This window comes from Mytilus galloprovincialis, chromosome 7 (assembly GCF_965363235.1).
Source record: "Mytilus galloprovincialis chromosome 7, xbMytGall1.hap1.1, whole genome shotgun sequence".
Taxonomy (NCBI): Eukaryota; Metazoa; Mollusca; class Bivalvia; order Mytilida; family Mytilidae; genus Mytilus; species Mytilus galloprovincialis.
In genome coordinates, this window is record NC_134844.1 from 53,744,000 (window position 1) to 53,763,605 (window position 19,606).

Below are 19,606 nucleotides of genomic sequence, written 5' to 3' on the forward strand. Positions count from 1 at the left end.
TAATACAATACCATAACATATCTGTATAATATCTCTCACATATTCTACATAGCTTGATAATTGGTACCGTTAATTTTATTACTACTACTGTGTCGATGCCTCTGCTGGTGGACTATTAGTCCTCGAGGGTATCAACAGCCCAGTAGCCAGTACTTCGGAACTGGCATGAAAATACGGATTTTTTTGTGTTATTAAAATTTGCTGTTTCAAAATGATAGAAAATATTATAAATTAAGGAATGTATCTCCCTCATGCAAAGCTCTGATTCCTTTCACGGATTTGGCTATACTTTTTGGACCTTTTAGATTATAGCTCTTCATCTTTTATATAAGCTTTGGATTTCAAATATTTTGGCTACGAGCATCACTGAAGAGACATGTATTGTCGAAATGCGCATCTGGTGCAACAAAATTGGTACCGTTAATTTTATTGAACTTCTGTTATATCTACAGTTTCAGATGAGGAGAAATTTAATATAACGTCTACCATGAAAACAGAGGACAAAACCAAAGGTAAATACCTAATAAATCAAAACAAAAGCATAAACAACTGTACCATGTTATTGGTTTTGAAAGTATGTAGTTGTTTTAGTTGACATCACACTGCAAGGTACCAAAGAAACTTCCATGCATCATTAATGCACTTCGAATTTTCCATTTTCCGCGAAATCAAATGTTGGTGATCTACAAAGGATGAATAATATTGGAGGAAATAAACCCGCGGGATAACTATTAAAACACATTAAACGTTGAATGTCTAAAATATTGATTACCTCACATTGTACAATAACAGGAGCACCATGGTTACATAATCTGATGTGCAAATCTTCATAGATGGATAGTCAGAGAAACAGTTTTGTTTCAAATACAATACATACTGTCAGTCTGCTGACAACTTGTATCAAATCATGGGAAACAAAAATAAAAACTCATAAATTGCAGTAAATTGATTGCTGTTGTAAGCTTACTTTGACTTAGTGACCTAAAAAGCTCAATCGTTTTTGTCAAACAAAGTTTCTTTACCTAGCAAAAATTTCAAAAGAGCTGATTAATGACTCAAAAGATATACTAGTAGCCCTTCAAACAACTTTAACAAATTATATGAACATCACCTCATCTTTCACGAACCGACCAAAAAATCAATACGTTTATCGTTCTGTCCTTTGGGCTGTCTACAGTGAGGTTTTTTGTCGGGTATTTAAGACCGTACAGTTAACTATAGTTGTTACTTTTCTGTGTCATTTAATCTTATGTGGAAAGTTGTCTCATTGGAAATCATACCACATCTTTTTTTTATTTCAATAGATATCATTCAGGACCAAATCACCTAAGTTTCAGTCTTTCAATGAATGATCTAACATTGTTCTTTGACACATAGACCTGGAAATCAATATATTTATAGTATAAATTACAGAAAAAGACATTTATCAAATCAATTTATGTTTTGACATATGCCTTAACAAATAACACCAATTTGCCGAAATATTAATTTAATAATTGTTGCTGTGACTTTGGTTTTTCGAATTTTCCCCCGAAAGTTGTTTTGCAAAAGTTAAAATCTGAAAATTCTCTGTCTGAATTTTAATAGATGAGAGCTTTAATTAATTTACCCTTATATTAATCGCATTCTTTGGCATTCAATAAGGCATAACCACGCCTGGTTTGGTTATGTTATTTAGTTTAGTTTAGTTAAAGAGATTTTCTAAGGCGATTATAGTTTTCAGATAACATCCATCAAAAGAAAAGCTAGTTCGTTTTCGTTGCAACTGGGCTAAACAGTCAATGGTAACAATTTAAATGTGTTATACTTTCTTTCAGACTTTAAGATGAACTAATAAATATGTAAGTATACATCTGTACCACAGCAACTAAACGAACATCACACTACAAAAAAAAATCAAATTATTCAAACAAATATCATTAATATCGTCATATCCATTGATATAACTGAAGTAATGCATTAATGGACACCTTATATTTTAGATGAGTATAACTGCAGAGGCATTTCGTGCAAATATGGTGCTACTTGTCTTATTCAAAACGGCGTTAAAAACGGATGTGTCTGTGGTATGAAATGTGAGAATTTCAAAGGCGATCCTGTTTGTGGTTCCGACGGCATACTATATGAAAACCTTTGTCATTTGCAGCTAGAGGCCTGTAGTCTTCAGGTCAATATATCGCTGGATTCTTCTAATAAATGTACGTCAATTTAATTATGTTTCGTATGTGTTTGTAAGCTTGTCATGATTTTTTAAAAGTGAATTTTATAGAAATAAAATATGTACAGAGTTTAAAATCAAAGTAAATGCAACGAGCAGAAGATTGTTATCCATATAAGTGTTCTTGTTAAATAAGTTACAACATTAGTCTTTTACATGATCTTTTGTTATATTCTTACCTATTTGAATGGTTCAACAAGAGTCTCATAATCAGGTTGCATTTTGTAAATACAGCTGTTTCTCAAACCACGCCTCTTTTGGGGAGATCTTGAATATTCGTAGAAAATTAACTTTGTTTACATACTGGTTTCAAGTTATGCTCTCTGTGTTCCATTTCACAGAGACATAACTTGGAAATGTTACCAGTAAATAAACATGTGCATATTGTTTACATTGAAATCTGTGGTAACCTTTCATTCGAGGTAGGGGTAGTTAAGAAAGTTAGTGTTAGTTTAAACTCGGAGAAGTTCAGGGCATATAAACGTTGAAAATATGCTGCACAGCACTATATTTTGACCTTTGTAGTGCATATAAACTTTCAATTGTAGGATAAGTTTTTTTTTCAAAACCTCATAGAAAAAACTTCATAGTTAAAGTGGTATAATTTTTAAATTGATATTGCAGTTTATTTTAACAATATCAAAAATTCAAAATCTCAAATATCTTATGATGTAATAATAACAACTACTAGAATTCAAAGGAATATTGTCGCTATTTGGACGCATTGATTACTTTATTATAATGATTGTAGACATATCAATATGAAAAAATATCTTGATTGGTTTGTATCTTTTCAGGTCTCCAAAATGATAACAATCCACTAAATTCATTACAACAATGTAAAACATCATGTAAGTATAATGTCATACAATGATATTCAGACCAAAGGTAAACATGCAAATTGACAATCAAACACACAACAATAAGTTGACCATTACAAAATAAACAAGAAATACAAAAAAGACAACAAAGTTTAATTACCAAATATGAATTCTCCATTTATTTAGCCATTACTTAAATTTGGAAACTTTTTAAACATTCCAAGGAGAAAATCTCTCAGGTAACATTTGTTCGAGACATTTTTGTTTTGAATTCTATATTATCATGATTATAACGGAAAACTTTAAGTTTAGATCGATATGTACATGTAATAGAGTTGTATCAAAAACACGTTTCCATATGTTTTTGTACATGAAAGAACATTATAATAACGTTGACGATACTCATTTGTCTGCACCATTTCGACAAAGAATGTCTTTTCCGTGATACTCGAGGCCAAAAGTTTTACAGATTCAATGTTTAAACAAGATGATGAGCTGATTAAATTTTAAATTTAAAGTGGATAGGTTTCATAAATAAGAAACTTTGTAGTATTTCCTATCGTTTGTCATAAGTGTGAGCAATACTGTCGTATCCCAAATCGATGAAAAAAGTAGTTTTTTTGTGTGTTTTTTTTTTTTCATTTTGTATAGATATAGGTATAAGTATCTCTTTTTGTCCAATCGTCTGGAATATATAAGCCTCAGATTTTGTTACTGTAAATAAGTTGTTGAAGATCAACTAAGTCTTCCAAATCTAATTTCTGTTTTAAATAATGTTAAGCAAAACATCGAACTCCAGGATATACTGAAAATTAAAAAATCATAAAACTGACACGGCCTAATGCTCGAGTATCAAGAAAACAAACTGATTGGTGAAATAACTAGTCATGGCAATATATTAAACATGTACCTTTTCGTTATTTTGTAAAATGTATGCATACAACTTCAAAGCGAGACAGTTAATGGTTTTTTTAAATGCCTTCAGGTGGCACGGTAGTATTTCCTGACCCGTTAGGGATAATTATAGCCTGTTTGGAACTTTCACCACTTTCAAACACTGCAAAAATTCTACATTCACAGTTACCTGAAATACTTTCATTTTACTATTCAGAAATGAATTTGAATGTGTATACTGACCTTTTTTTGTTGCTATTTTTAAAAACATAAGAACACTAGTACATTTATGTCTTTTATCGTGCAATGAGTACAAATTCAAAAAATTCTCAAAAATTCATTTTCATCTGTATGTAAAAATATTTCATATTTTTCTACATCTGGTTCATCCCTCAGTTTGGGAAAGTATGTTCAGTTGATACTGTTTGTTTTGTCCAATTACTCTGATACATTGACTTAGGTAGGGTACACAAAAGAGCAACCTACATTATGGAATGCAAATACTACCTACCACCTTACAAAGACATTACAAACTTGAAATCAGTCATGACACCTATGATGCATAGACTTCTTACCATGAAACATATTTCAGTAAAGAATACTAGTCTACACTTATTTCTTACCAAACAAAAATGAAAGATTACACCCCACCGCAGCTGGCAGATTTTCATTTTTTTTCATCGTTCCATTTTTACTTAAGCAGTGATCAAAACCCAAATATATATGTTTCAAGTCAACACATAAGTTAAACATGGTTAGTCAGGAGGAATTATGGAATTGCCAACTCTATTTATAGTTAATCTGACTGAAAGAAAGTTTATGCACCAAATCATGAACAAATGATATCAAAGTCCATTCCACATTTTACAGCATGTCTTACATTACTTAGGTAGGGTACAAAAAAGAGCAACATAAATTATGGAATACAAATACTACCGTGCTACCTTCAGTGACATGACTTCTAAATCATATAGATATTGAAATTTATTTAGTTTTTATTGATTGATACGGATTGATATTGTGGCGATATTTATTTTTTGACAGCAGATAAATCAACTATTATTCAGTTTTAACTCCTTCTGTAGTTGTCATTTTGTCTTAGAGAGTGATTGTTTTGTCGTAGTATTATGAAGATGGAGATATATTCTTACAAGTCTTCTGTATGTCATGATTTCAGACCCTTATTGGACACCGTGGTCACTCTGGATACAGTCAGGTGATAAAGAGTTCCGATTTAGGTATTGTAAACGTTCCGGTTCATATTTACTAGCAGACGACAGTTGTAACGACCCACAGATGCAGGTTCGACAGTGTAACAGACGAGAAACAAGAGCATGCAGATCTATGACAGGAAAAACAACACAAGAATACGAATACTCGTGCAGCGGAGTTCAATTATCTGAGATATCTAGAATTGGTAAATAAATTCTATAGAGAAATAACCATTGATAAAGAATTATTTATTTGTTATTAAAAAAAACAAAAAAAGTAAAATCTTGGATTGATAATAGGTGTTCCGGAATGGAAAGTAGATACTGTTCCCTACATGGTACCTGTCGTGTTGCTCATCTTTGTACAAATCCTGTAATATGTCTTATTCAGTAACCTTAGGAACATCCCAGCTTATTTATTATAATATATGTTTACAAGAGGGGCGAAAGATGACAAAGAGACATTCAAACTCATAGATCGAAAATGAACTGACAACACCATGAGAGTAAAGAAATAGACAGACAAACAATAGTACACAAGACATTGCAAGACGCAACAAATAAGACTAAGCAACACGAACCCAACCAAAAACTGGAGGTGATCTCATGTGCTCCAGAAGCACTTAATGATATTCAATAACAGTCAACCAACTCGTGATGGCGTTCGTAAAAACTTACGAAGGGATGATTACACGACTTGCAATTGTTGATTCAATAATATATGAATAAACCAAATCCTATGTTCGTTATTGATACTGCACATTACTCTTATAAAAACATTTTCAAAACCATTATATCAAACCGATACGTGTTCCTGGGTTGCCTCATTGTCAGTTATACTAATACAAGTTATAAGGGGGTTGTAAGTAAAATATATATGTTTTTAAATCGATTATTTGTTTGATATTTAATATAAATTCAAACGTTTGTGTTTAAAATTCATTGAAAATGAATTATGTTTCTGCATTATTATTGTTTCAGATGATATTTTCCCTCATTTACTCGATGAAGGTATGTCAGATATTACTAGTATCCTTTCATAACGGATCAGATGTTCACTCATGTTGATTGTATAACAAAAATCTGACGGTAGTGTGTTTGTGACTGATATGTTATATAAAACTAAGGAGATGTGGTATGATTGCCGAACTATCTACTAGAGCTCAAACGAAGTACAACTAAGCAATTTTATGCAACCGGTCGGCTTTTAACAATAAGGAAAAACCCATACAATATAGTCGATTTTAACAGGCCCTCACAAAGCCAGTTCAAAATCAATTACAAAGAACATATAAAGCATGTTCCGGTAATGATAATGACATGTTTCGGTCATTCAATTAGTCGAGTTTGTTCCGGTGCATATCATAAATTGGTTTGGTAACTGAATGAATCTGTTATTCTGTAAAAGATGTCAAACAAAAAGGAGAACATACATTTACAACGCTTGGCCAATCTTTAATGAAAGACGGGTAAAAGATGCCAGAGGGACAGTCAAACTCATAGATCGAAAATAAAAGAAAAACTATGATGAACAATTTTTCGTTAGGTTATATGATATTGATCTTTTTACTATTGAAATCAGAGAATTTTAATTGAGGAACTGACGAATCAAGGTATACATATAACAAGCATAAGATTTAATAGGCAGTTAAGTTCTTTATTTGATGTTACCTTATACATTAACGTAAAAATACAGTGCAAAATAAGCAAGACTCTCAATTATGATTCATTATCGAAAAACCAAAAACAACTTAATGAAAACATGAGTTAGATAAAACAACAAGAAGGCAATGAGTAAGCTGCGTCCCCAAAACATTATGAACACATAAAAAGAGCAACAAGAACTTACTTTAGGACGTTGTTATATTTCTGGAAGTGTAAACGTATTATGTGCAACACTTCAATTTAAAAGTACCTGAAACTTATTGTCTAAATCTGGTTCCTTTTCAGTGTTAGATTGTGAATACTCATTATACGATATAGGAATAGCAAAATTTATACACAAGAAATGGACAATCGATGATCTTGATGCAAAAGGTGACAAAAACGTTTGGTGTAGAAATAGGGATCGTTTTGTTCCATTTTTCGACTCAACGAAACAGTGCTCTGGAACCTTAGAAAAGTTTTGTCAAGAATCAGAAAAATGTATTCGCAAGAAGAAAAATATTTTAAAGTCTAAAGGTAACTTGAAACACAACTGTTGGAAAAAGTTTCTTCTTGGTGATCAGCTACCAACGGGGTTTCCAGGAATTTATGACAAATATTTCATTTGTCAGCGCTTTGCACAGGATGATACGTATATAGGATCTACGTCAAGGAAGGCTTTCTATGGAACTGTATATGATACAAAACAACGGATTCCTCTGATGTCTTTTGGACGACTACGAAACCTTTCTGATACTTCAAAACCACTAATGAAGTTTATGATTGAAAAGGGTAAGTTTATTCACCTTGATGAAAATATATCTATTTATGATTACTCTCAAATTCATTTACAACAAACATTTTTAAAAATTTCGATATTTTTATATACTGTGGTGTTCGTGTTATTCAACACCTTTTTTGTCAAAGCTTTGCAAATAAGTATGTTAATGCATTAAAGAACATTAAAACAAGACGTTATGTATAACATTAGTCCGACGTACTTTGTCTGAATGAACCTCTGTTCAGAACGTTCAAAACCGAATATTTGGAAGCAAACCATACTTAAACAGTTGACAAGCTGTATGTCCAAAAGGATCTAAACAAATAGATCAGTCTATCTAGGTCAACATTGCTTGATGCAGCTGAAACTTACGTTCCTTTAAAATTAGAAAATATGAAAAAAATAAGAACCATACCTTTTTGGGTAAATTGTATTTTATTTCTTATTAGGGGTCGTACGATGTCTCATTATCAATCGTACACCATACCCATTATTTCTATATAACCGAAATCGTCTAAATCGCAGCAGAATACAATAGACTATATCCACCACTTAGACCCAAAATCTCCGAACTCATTTTAATTCGCATAGACCCTCTTGAATTCATCTACAACAAATGCGACTGCGACAGTTATATACTTTCGCGTCAGGCAATAAAAAATGTCTTTGTAATTGTGAAACGACAATTTACAGATGGAGTTTTGTTTTAACACACTTGTGAAAATTGATGGAACACCTGCCTTATCCAGTGTCATAAACATGCAAGGTCTATTTCAGATAGCTGATACACCAAGAAGGGTTCAGGCAGACAAATCGAGCTTGTTTCTTAAGAAACTAAAGTGAAATATGCGATCAAAGCAAGTTAAGCTTAGAAAAGACAACAGTAGCCTGTTTATAAAATAAATGTTTCTTTTATAACTTTTTGTATATATTTTATTAGGTCTGGTGTCAACAAAAAAGCATAAAAGTGTTGTATCGACAGTATATAACTGGCTAAATGGTGCAGAAGGAAAAGGAATGTTTTACGACAATGGTGAAATTTCAATTTGTAAACTAGGCCAATTTCAGGCTGTAAACACCGATTATGAAAGAGCAGAGTACAAAATGCAACAACTTCTTCCACACAGTCTCACAGGAAATGACGTTAGAGAGAAAATAGCAACATACACACTAACCAATACGGCGCCAATTCACTCATCATTACATGGAATGTGGGAAACTGCTTTGTCAACAGCGCGTACTTTCGCCGTCGAAAAGTGTGGAATTCCAGTACTTTTAAATCCCGTGAGGAGACAACGTAATAGGGTTTCGCGTGACCATCCAGAGATGTATGTAATATCAGGTGCAGTATCATTAAACGATGACGACAGCACAATAGGGAATGGGGTAGCTGTTCCGTATTTGTTTTGGTTTGCCGGATGCTGCATCAAAGGCGCAGACACTGCTTCATATGCTTTATATGCTAGAAATGTTCCTGACAGCGTTGTTATATCTGCTCCAGTCGCCCAGCTAGAAATTCTTTTATCAGATATTTATAACACTACTTCGAACAAAACAATCAAACTGTTTCCAGCGTATGATGATATTTGTGGTAGCATTAAAAGTGATATTTCAGGTCAGATAAAATTATGACTTAGAAAAAAGATTTGAACAAAGATTTTATAACACTATTAATTAACAAAAGAAATGTAAGCCATTTGATTCACTATTTCAAATAATCTTCAAAACACTCCAATCACCTAAAACTTTAAATGGTGAATTTAAGATAAAACAGATTTTTGTAATTTCTAACATGAAGTTTTGTATCTGTATAGGTAACAAAAGTCACCATAGCTATTTAGTACCAATAGGCATGTATTTGGGTTAATTAGCACTTTTTTTGTAATTCATCATCATCACAAAAAAGGTGTGGAAGCTATTTGAGATCTATTTTAAAACTTTTTTATGGAAGCTGGACGTTGTAATACCTTTCTTCAATATGACCTTACACGTTTTTCATGTTTTTGAACTTAAAGATAGCCTGCATTTTATATTCTTATTATTAGTGTTTAATTCAATACTTTAACGAAAGGCTTTCAGATATATAAATTCAGTCCGGCGTTTACACCTCAAATTGATAATTTTCAGTTAAATATATATATAGCATAAGATATGACTATTTTCTATAACAAATTAGACATAAACAAAATTTTTTAGCTTTGCGTATTATTACGGATTCTACATTTTAATTTGTCCACCTATCTTTTATGTGTTAAAGGTTTTGGGTTAAGTACAGTGTCACACCAAGTTAAAACTTCGAACAGATAGTTAATGTCATGAACGCTGTGTTTTAAATATATGACAAATAAGAGCTTGACTCAGATTTTGCTGTTTACTAAACATACAAATGTGACAGCGCTAGTTAGACATGATGTTCTTTTAACACGATTTTTTTTTATATTTGATTAGGAAACGAGAGTTTTCACCAGATGTTTTTTTAGCTAGCCTAATTACTTTTTACAATTAATGAAATTTTATCCATTCTGCTATCAGCAGTTACATCTGAAATTTTGAACTGACACCGTGATGATGACCAGTTCGTCAAGTAAGTGAACAACTTTAGAATAGGAAAATACGTTTCTTTATGTTTTGTACATTAAGTATAAAAGATGAATTCATGAATGCTTTTTTATCTTGTGTGTTTTTAAAATGGTTGTATTATACCTTTTATAACACATTTGATTATACAATTAGCCGTTTCAGAATCTAAAGAATCATGGGTAATTTCATTGTTCGTACCCCAAAATGAAAATAAAGCCACGTCATTGATTAAATTTCCATTGTTTATGACATTTTTAACCAATCAGGACGTTATTACCCAGGATGCATTAGATTCTGAAACGGCAAATTATGTATGCTCTATGTTTGAAAGGCAACCTCATAATAGAAAGTATTTGTATAACATGTATAGCATACCTTATTCATCTTTTTCAAAACCTATTCCATTTTTACAATTTTTTTTTTTTTTTTGTATCTACTGTCATAACATCAGAGTATAGCTTCATAAAACATAGGCAATTGCACATTAATCGTTGTATTTAGTAAGGCCTAATGTTCATGTTTATGTCACCAATAGTGTTTAAATGAAGATTACAAGTTGAGATCGAATACGGAATACAAATCCAGTTTTTTGTAAATTTACTGTGCTGTTCTTACGCGAGTATCTATTTTGATACTCATTAGCATGCTATTAAATGTATCTAGTTATAGTTCTGTTTAACAGTTTCTTGGAACAATACAGCAATGTGTTTGCTTAAGTTACACTTCCATAAAAAAAAATGCAAAAAAAATACTATATAAACTTTATTAAAAGTACTTTTCTGGATTTACTTTCATCAAGAACGCACAAAATTGAATATTTACTAAATAGTGCATGAATTTCACAGTATTCAATTCTTCTCTGAGTGCAATTTCTGGTTGACTTTTTTATTATCAATCATAGGGCCAATTTTCAACTAAGACGCCGCTCTGGTAGACTTCTTTGCTTTTCCGGTACCTATGTTTTCTGTAGAAATTAGACACCCTTTTTATGTGTATATACTGCCCAGAGCTTCAATTTTAAATTACTTGGGAAAGACGGCATGTAACAAGTATGTATATTTATGGCAAAAACAGAATGACAAGATACAACTTTCAATGTTTTCTGGACTTACTGAATAGTTATTGAAGGTACCAGGATTATAATTTAGTACGCCACTTTGAAAGCAACTTTGAAGAAAATTACCGATGAACACCTTTGGTTTAAAACATACACGTTAGTTAGCAATGGACTAGTCTAATTATAAGTAAAAAGAAAACTCCTTTAAATCAAAATCAGCAATTAGCAAAAAAATCAGTGGTTATACTTTTCAACTTCTGATTTAAAATATATTAAAAAAAAATCTATGACTGTTGTCAAGTGCAGCAAATGTGCAGCTTTAATGATACACGAACTATGACATTCTGGAGTTTCTGTATACAAAATTAAAACTTCATCAAACCAAGGGTAGAAAAAGATATTTCAGATAGAAGACCAAAGCACAACAATCAAGATAAAAGAATCAGATATGTCGTGCCTGAACAGGATTTTCTCTAACTTCAAAATGATTTGAACAATACATTGCAACATCTTATAGTAACGTGAAATTGAAAAAAGATTCGAACAATTAAGTTTAAAACATATTATAATAACCCTTGAAGTAAGGACATACATAATTCCAACACCCTTTTGACATTGTGTTTTTGTGATCATGCTTTTTTATAATAAAAATGGCGGAATATATAAGCTCTTCAATACATAGTGTGATATTGTATATAAATTCTGTGTATATTTTAGTTTTGTGTATACGCGATAACTGTTATTAAAAAGGTTGTGTTTTCTATTGTGATATTGTTATATATGTGTATTGTTTTGTTAGTACCATCATTGCTTAGTGAATTGTTTGTCATTTATTTGTTAATAAAATGTTTCACAAAAATCGCTTCATTTGTTAAACTTATGTTATTACTAGTTAAAGTTTTCAAAGTGTCTTATTATTTTTTTTATAAGATTCTACCTAGCAAATAATCCGAAGATACTGAATGCTTTTAATAAGGCACTGATTGTTATTCCTTTAGCAGCAATTTTGGCAATTAGGTGTATCGCATTAAAAACAGGATTTCCTGATATAGCCAAATAGCAATGACTTGAAACCTTATATTTTCTATATGCATTGGACAATTAAAAGATACATTGTCTACTTTTGTAAATATCTCTGGCTTTCTAATGTTTTAGTTTCTGGGTTCCTGATGAAGATAAATAAACAAATGAAGGTTGGATGTACGAAATTTATAACATTTTTTTTTTATATCGACGGCTTTCCATCGCAAATAGTTTCATAACTGTACCACTATTAAATTACTGATTTTGCAAACTTCCTATGTCGGGTATTATGGGCGAAATACATTGCATACATCTAAAATAGCATGTGCAAAAAAAAAGTTTGCTACAGTGGATGGATAATTGTAGTATTGCAATAGTACTTGATCTCACACAATAGATAACCAAAGAACAAGGTACGATTAGAGCTGTTTTTGGCCCACTCTCCAAATAAGTTTATATTAATATAATTGATGGTCTTAGTGTAGACACTTGGAAAAATAATGATTTTATTGTGTTCCGGTGAAAGGAAGGTTGCCTAGCAACGGTTTTTATTAAGAATGAAAATCGTCATATATTAATTTTCTACTTAGGCATAGATTACCATAGCTGTATTTGGCTACACTTTTGGGAATTTTGGATCTCAATTCTCTTCAACTTCGTACATTATTTGGCTTTTTATAACTTTTTGGGATTCGAGTGTCACTGATGAGTCTTTTGTAAACGAAACGCGCGTCTGGCCTATATATAAATTTTAGTCCTGGTATCTATGATGAGTTTATTAATTGCTTTATCAGTACAATTATAAATATTTGCAAATAATATTGTTTGTCCAAGAAGAACTTGAAGTCGCAAATGAAAAGTCCATTTGATTTCGTTTACTATATGCTTAAAAACAATCTGAGCAGCAGAAATGTTGCCTAGCAACGGTTAAAAATGGGTGCTTGCCCCCTCTGAAATATGAATTAAGGAGTTGTTTGAAGATTTTTCTTTCCATATGGTGTTTAATTCCAATATTCTTTTTATATACATCTGTTTTTATTATCAACAAATTCCGTATTGAGCATAGCAACACAAGTGTTGTTTAACAAAAACAAAACATGTTTGAATTAAGGCCAACTACAAATCAATTAGTCATTTTATTTAACAACATAGATTGAATGCAATGCAGATCGTCTATTTATGAACAAAGTTTAGTTGGAAATGAAATTTTAGTTCAATTGTAGGTCACTTAATGCTGACCAACAACTTAGCTACATAACAAATGCAAAGCAACCGTGTAATAATAGATTCTTTAATATGTTTTTTGAAGTATGAACTTAGTTATTTTTGAGGATAATGCTTCTTTATACGGTGTTACACTTTAATACAAACATCTAGATTATCATATTTTTTTTGGACGAATTCTATATCGAGCATAGAAACCCACAGTTTGCTTTGCAGCAGCAAACATTTTTTTTTTAAATTGAAGACCACTACAACATTTTTGTTTCAATGTGAAGGTCATTTCATGAAAACAAGAATATAAGGGTTTAATAATTTGGGATTGGTTTGAACAGTTTTTAAAGATATCTAACAGTTAATGGAATGAAAGAGACGTGACTTCAACCACATGCAGACATCGTGTTGAATAAAATGTGTAATCTAGGCAATTACGAATTATTAAAACATTGTTGTGACGTCATTCTATTGTTTTACCCGTTGTTTATTTCAGTGATTAAACTATCATTTACCTGTAAGCAACCATTATGTCACCTTGTACTGTCCAATGTTTTAAAGAATAGCCCTTCTCTTTCTTAGAAATATTGGACAGCTAAAGGTACGAAAACGGATTCTTAAAGGTAAATGGCAGTTCAATAACTGAAATAAAACAAAATATAAATTACACCAATTGTTTTCATTATGTAAAAAAAATTCAACCAAAGAACAAATGACAATTAAAAAAAAACATTTTATCAAAGTCAGTTTCCAATGCAATATTTTTTGTCACTCATCAACACGGCTTCTTGAGGAAAAAAATCAATCTGATTTTTTACACTATTAATATCTATATCAGAGCCATTTTTCTCATGTTTGTGGGTCATCTCTTATAGCACTAATTCCATTAGTTGATTCTGCTCGTTGTACGTCTTGTTTTCGTTGCTTTTATTAATTTCTTTTTTCAAAAGAATTATCTTCGTCCGTCTTTAGGTTATTAAAATTGACCTCTGGTGTTATTCTTATTATATCATTTTCAACTACAATTAAAATGAAAAAAGCAATAATTCAAATTAATGCTTCTAATATTTGATAGATCACACCGCAATACAAGGGCCATAAACAACCCAAAACTTATCCTGTGTACAAAGTGCGAATCTAGAACTTCCTTCATGAACTAGGGGACTATACTAGTTTTATAATATTCGGGTTTCGGCGTTGACTTACAAGTTTTTGTTTTTTAATTCTGATATAATTGATTAAATATGAATATAATGAAGCATTTCGCTTATGAACGACGCTGAATATAAGACGCAGAATAAAGGAAGACATTACCGCTTTTTATCTGTCAAACAAACCAATCGTGTGTCCGATTCGCACTCTGTTCGCAGTGATCGTTTTATAAAAGTTTTTTTTTAAACGAAATCGAGACAAAATTACGTTTTGGTAACATTTAAAAACCACAAGGGTATCAATACACAAATAAACGAAAAAAGAGCGACAAGACCTTGCAGAAAAAAACCCAGAAAAAACGGGGGTATTCAGGTATACAGTTGGTAACGTGTGGGTAAACATAAACAGTGTCTTGAAAATTCCAACAAAAGAGTATAACTGATTGCATGTTGTTATATCTTCTTTTGTTCATATTAGTTACATGTTTAAAATACTGCGGTGCACTCGATATGATCAAACAAGAACATGTTTTCATATACTATTATTTTTTACTCATTCACCTACACCGGCACGCAAAAAATGTAAACCAAATTCAACGTAGGTTCGATTAATTTCAGTCTTTTCAATATATTTTCTCTAGCTGCTGTGTAACTTATTTTCTTATTTTTGTAAATAAGTTTAAATATAGACTTGTGCCTAAATATAGGTCGAAATATGTAAAAATCTGAATTCATGTTCAATTTCGCCAAATTAATATAATTCTTTAAAATACTGACTGGACATGCTATAGTTTCCCCTTCTGCAATTCAAATTCCATTACCCTGTCTATACTGGTCCGTTTTACTTCGAGAAATAAATAATTTCAAAAGTTCATACTACACAGTTACGTCTTTACATTTTAAAGAACTGATGCGACGTTAATAGGAGCAGCGGGTAAATTATTAAAACCATGATTTTTTTTATATATGTGCTCCATCTGTTGAAATGTGAAAAATATGTCTTGTTCGTATTGTTACTTCTTGAGTCGAGAAGAAATGATGATATCTTTCCGGTTACATCATAAAGAATATGGTCTTTAGAAACTCCGATTGTTTCCACAGCTGCTCCGACATTCTGCCTCAATCCTATTCCTGCAAAATAGAATTACTAAATCAAAACACTAAACTAGCCTCATGGCTATCAATCTGAATTTTAGTAACCCTGTATTGAAAACACAGTTTTCCCTGCCCCCTTGACAATACAATTATTCTGTGGTAAATAAGAAATATTTCTCACAAAATCGAAAAATTTACCATCTCTGTGTACAATAGACCAACAAGGAGCAGAATTTCACTCGGGAACAATCAGTGTTCCTTAAATTGCTTTGTCTTGTTTTAGTTTATTCAGAGTTTTAGTAATTAAGATAGGTGGCGGTACAAGTCAGTTTACGTCATTACCCCAAAACTGAATGAAAGCATCTACAGCTTCTGTCCCTTAAATCTCTCACATTTAGAGTTATAGTGTGTAAGAAATCTGTCCCGTACAAATGTCCCATAAATTACACAAATAATGATAAGTTAAGGTTTCTGTTCCCAAATCGTCATGATTCATGACTCTGCTCAGATAATCTACATCATTATTTTCAGTTCTTGGTATCCAATTAGGTGTTAAGTTAATCTTTTGGACTTCGCAAAAATCAAGAATAGAGGTAGAAGTTGATTGTAATTTCAATTTCTTGCTACCTACTTTCAAAATATGCTCAACATTCTTGTTATCGGTATTAATTCTAATTTGTTTGTTTTCAGTGACGACTAAAATGTTTTTAATACCCTTCTTACACATTCTATATCTCTCCATGTAGAACTTTCACCCATTTCTGATTCAGTCCAATTACCAAATGTTTCAAAATTCTCAGAATGAGACTCAGCAAAAGGTGTAATATAGCCATCAAAGCCCACATCTGAGGCGTCACAAAAAAAAATCACAGTCAAACAAAGTATTGATTGTTACCGTGCTTATCTTAGCACCTACTGTATTTATTCTTCTACAGTGAAGATTCGAGTACAATAATTTGCTTAAAGCTTCGTAAGTTATTTTCACTCACACAAATCTAGTATTTCTACGTACTACATTGCCAAACACGGCGTGCATGGAAATAAGCTGACCAACAATACTGGCTATAAATCTAGCTCTTAATAAAGTCTTTCTATTAGTCACTTGAAACAAAACAAAGTTCAAATATTTTTCTAATTTCTGTATCCCTTCCTCCTTTACAAATATGTTACCATTTTTTGTGTCCCATGTGAAACCGAGTCAATCTCGTTTTTGACAAGGAAACCAGTGCGATTTTTCATGAGCTATTAAAAATCCCAAATCTTCTAATAGAAGTCGGTCATTTACAAACGTATCAACCGTATCGTATACGTTGGCGTATCCGCATCTGCAGACTTATCAAAAATATTATGTGATCCCCAGCTTATAATTAAGACAGTACTTCATTAAAAAAAAAACTAATTGGAATATCTTCGAAACAATCAAACATACACTTTCAATATTTGTGATAGTGGTGCTTTTTAAAAAAAAAATAAAGGGTTCTATCAACTACTTTAACATGCTCTTAAAAAGTAGCCAATGTAGGGCTGGTACACGAATATCGTACAAAATCTTTTAATAATCTAGTTAAAAAATATTTCAAGATCTTATATGAATAATCACACAAAAAAAATCAAATGTACTACTTATATACATGTAAGGAAATTTTAATATTGTTCATTTGCGATTTTATCATAAAAGGTAATAGAAAGTACTAAGTATCACTCTATTTGTTAATCAACAATTAACAATTTCAATTTTGTCAATGTTACGTGAGTACAAGTTCATACACACACAAACGATTTTACCGTATTCACTACTATCATCCCTGTAAACTGTTCCAACTATCCGAAATATCTTTAAAAGTAGGGTTACATATTCCACAAAAACTCGATATTTCCTTATTGTTTGTAAATTTCTGCATTAGAAATTAATCATTCGCCCATTTTCATTATTGAAAGTATAGAAAATTAAAACTCTGGATCATATACTGTTTTTGTTTTTCGTATATTGTACGGTTGATACGTCTTTAAATGACCAACCTCTATTTGTAGTTTAACTACGGCTTGTTTACTACACTGTAAAGCCGTGGGAAAATCTTTATCGCCTGCCAATCCATCATCTAAAAATATTATAATACTCTTGCCTTGAGATCTGAAATCTTTAACCACTTCTCGCAAAACTTTTGAAAAGATATATCCTGCGGTTGAAAATCCAAAGGGTAGAACGGCAAACACAAAATATTTGACTCTATTATTCAAAAAGCCAAGAAAACCATAGATACTGTTGATGTTCTTTAAATATCTCAAGATGATGATATGCCGATTCTAAATCATAACTAAATATGAAATCATTTACATTGAACAATTCTCTCGCGACTTTACAATCTTCGTATTTATTCCTTTATTTAAATGAGTGTGAATTTATGTGACGACAGTCAAGGACGAGTCTGGGTTTACTTGATTTGTTGAAAGCTATCGTAAGAGGGTTAACGACTAACGGTATAGTGCTTACTTCTTTAATACAACCTTTTTTAAAATAGGTTTAAAATTTCTGGTGAAACAAAATCTTTGTTGTCTAATGAAGATTTGTTATTTTAATATGTATACGGTCAGGTTCTCTTTTAAACGGTATTTTGTAACCGTTCTCAATTATGTCGAGAATGTATTGATTATCAGTTATCAATTTCCATTTATCTAACCTGATCTTTAATCTACCTACAGGTGTGCCAGGTAATATAAAACAGTATCAGATCACAACTGTTCAGTCATTACATTCTTGTTTTGTAAATCGTATTTGCTCGTTATTGAGACAGAAGGTAAAAAAGTACATGTTCAAAACTAACATTATTTATCTTTGTTTCAGATGATTACAAATCGTTATTTAAAGGTAATAAATTGAATGTACTTATCTTTGACTTCTTATTTTGTGGACAGTTGTCACTCCAATGGCCTCTGTTTTCACAAGTGAAACATCTACCAGGCTTGTAGGTTGAGTTCTTGTCTTCATAGCTCCTTTGTTATATGGAACTGGTCTTGGACGCTTTTTTACCTTTTCCGCTTGAGATTTTCTTTCAGCTCTAGATTTAGCTCTATTCATACGTTTCTCGTCTTCAGAATCGTCTGCTATAGGATTTGTAATGTATTCCTGCACTACACCCCTTCCTAACTCGGAAGAATCTGCTAACTAAATAAGCTTCTGACGCTCTTCAACTAAGTCTATACCCTCCAATATCTTGTCCTTAGCCGCGGCTACTTTGGGGAGGCTGATATCAGTTGTATCAAGCAAGGAACGGGCCTCCGTTAACTTGGAAAGTACTTTCACAATATGTCGAAACTGATTTTCATTTCCTTTTTTTTTAAACTTATAATTGTCTGATACACTTTCCTCTATTTTGGTGATCTGTATGTTGGAAATATCAAACTGAGACTGTTGAATGTTGGATTTTAGACGATTCAATCTTGAGTCCATCATTGCGCTTATATTGTTCAACATGTCCTGCTGAGAACTAGCGATAACATTTTTTACCTTGTTTGCAATTGCTTCCCGAATCGGAGAATCTATCCCGGTGTCCATATTGACACTACGACTGTTGGGTAGAAAGTGAAGGCTTTCAAAATATTTTCCCGCACATGAAAATTTTCACGAGACTTAATTAGAAAATGTTCATATTATACAACTTCAGATAGAACCAGAGATATGTCTCCGATAAAGCTATATCTATATATTATGATATAATTGTCTATAGTCTACATAAATTGGCCTAATCAGACACATTGAAAAATTTATAAAAATGGTTAAATGATCATTACATTTGTGAGTTGATCATTTCTAAATAAAATTTTACAGGTAGATATAATGGTACAGGTAGGTATAAAGGTTCAAATTCTATATTATTTATCGGGTGAGCCGTGGTCGGGTGGATTAACGATACAAACT

General features: G+C 31.8%; 1 protein-coding gene across 1 annotated transcript; it reads left to right on the plus strand.

Moving 5' to 3' along the window:
• Positions 1 to 456: 456 nt before the first annotated feature.
• LOC143083279 (uncharacterized) lies at positions 457 to 12,073 on the plus strand. The gene is made up of 7 exons (XM_076259549.1): positions 457 to 512; positions 1,983 to 2,198; positions 3,016 to 3,069; positions 5,111 to 5,350; positions 6,126 to 6,155; positions 7,095 to 7,580; positions 8,510 to 12,073. Exons 1-7 carry the CDS (start codon positions 488 to 490, stop codon positions 9,199 to 9,201), a joined length of 1,743 nt encoding a protein of 580 aa, XP_076115664.1. The 5' UTR covers positions 457 to 487; the 3' UTR covers positions 9,202 to 12,073.
• Positions 12,074 to 19,606: the final 7,533 nt, after the last annotated feature.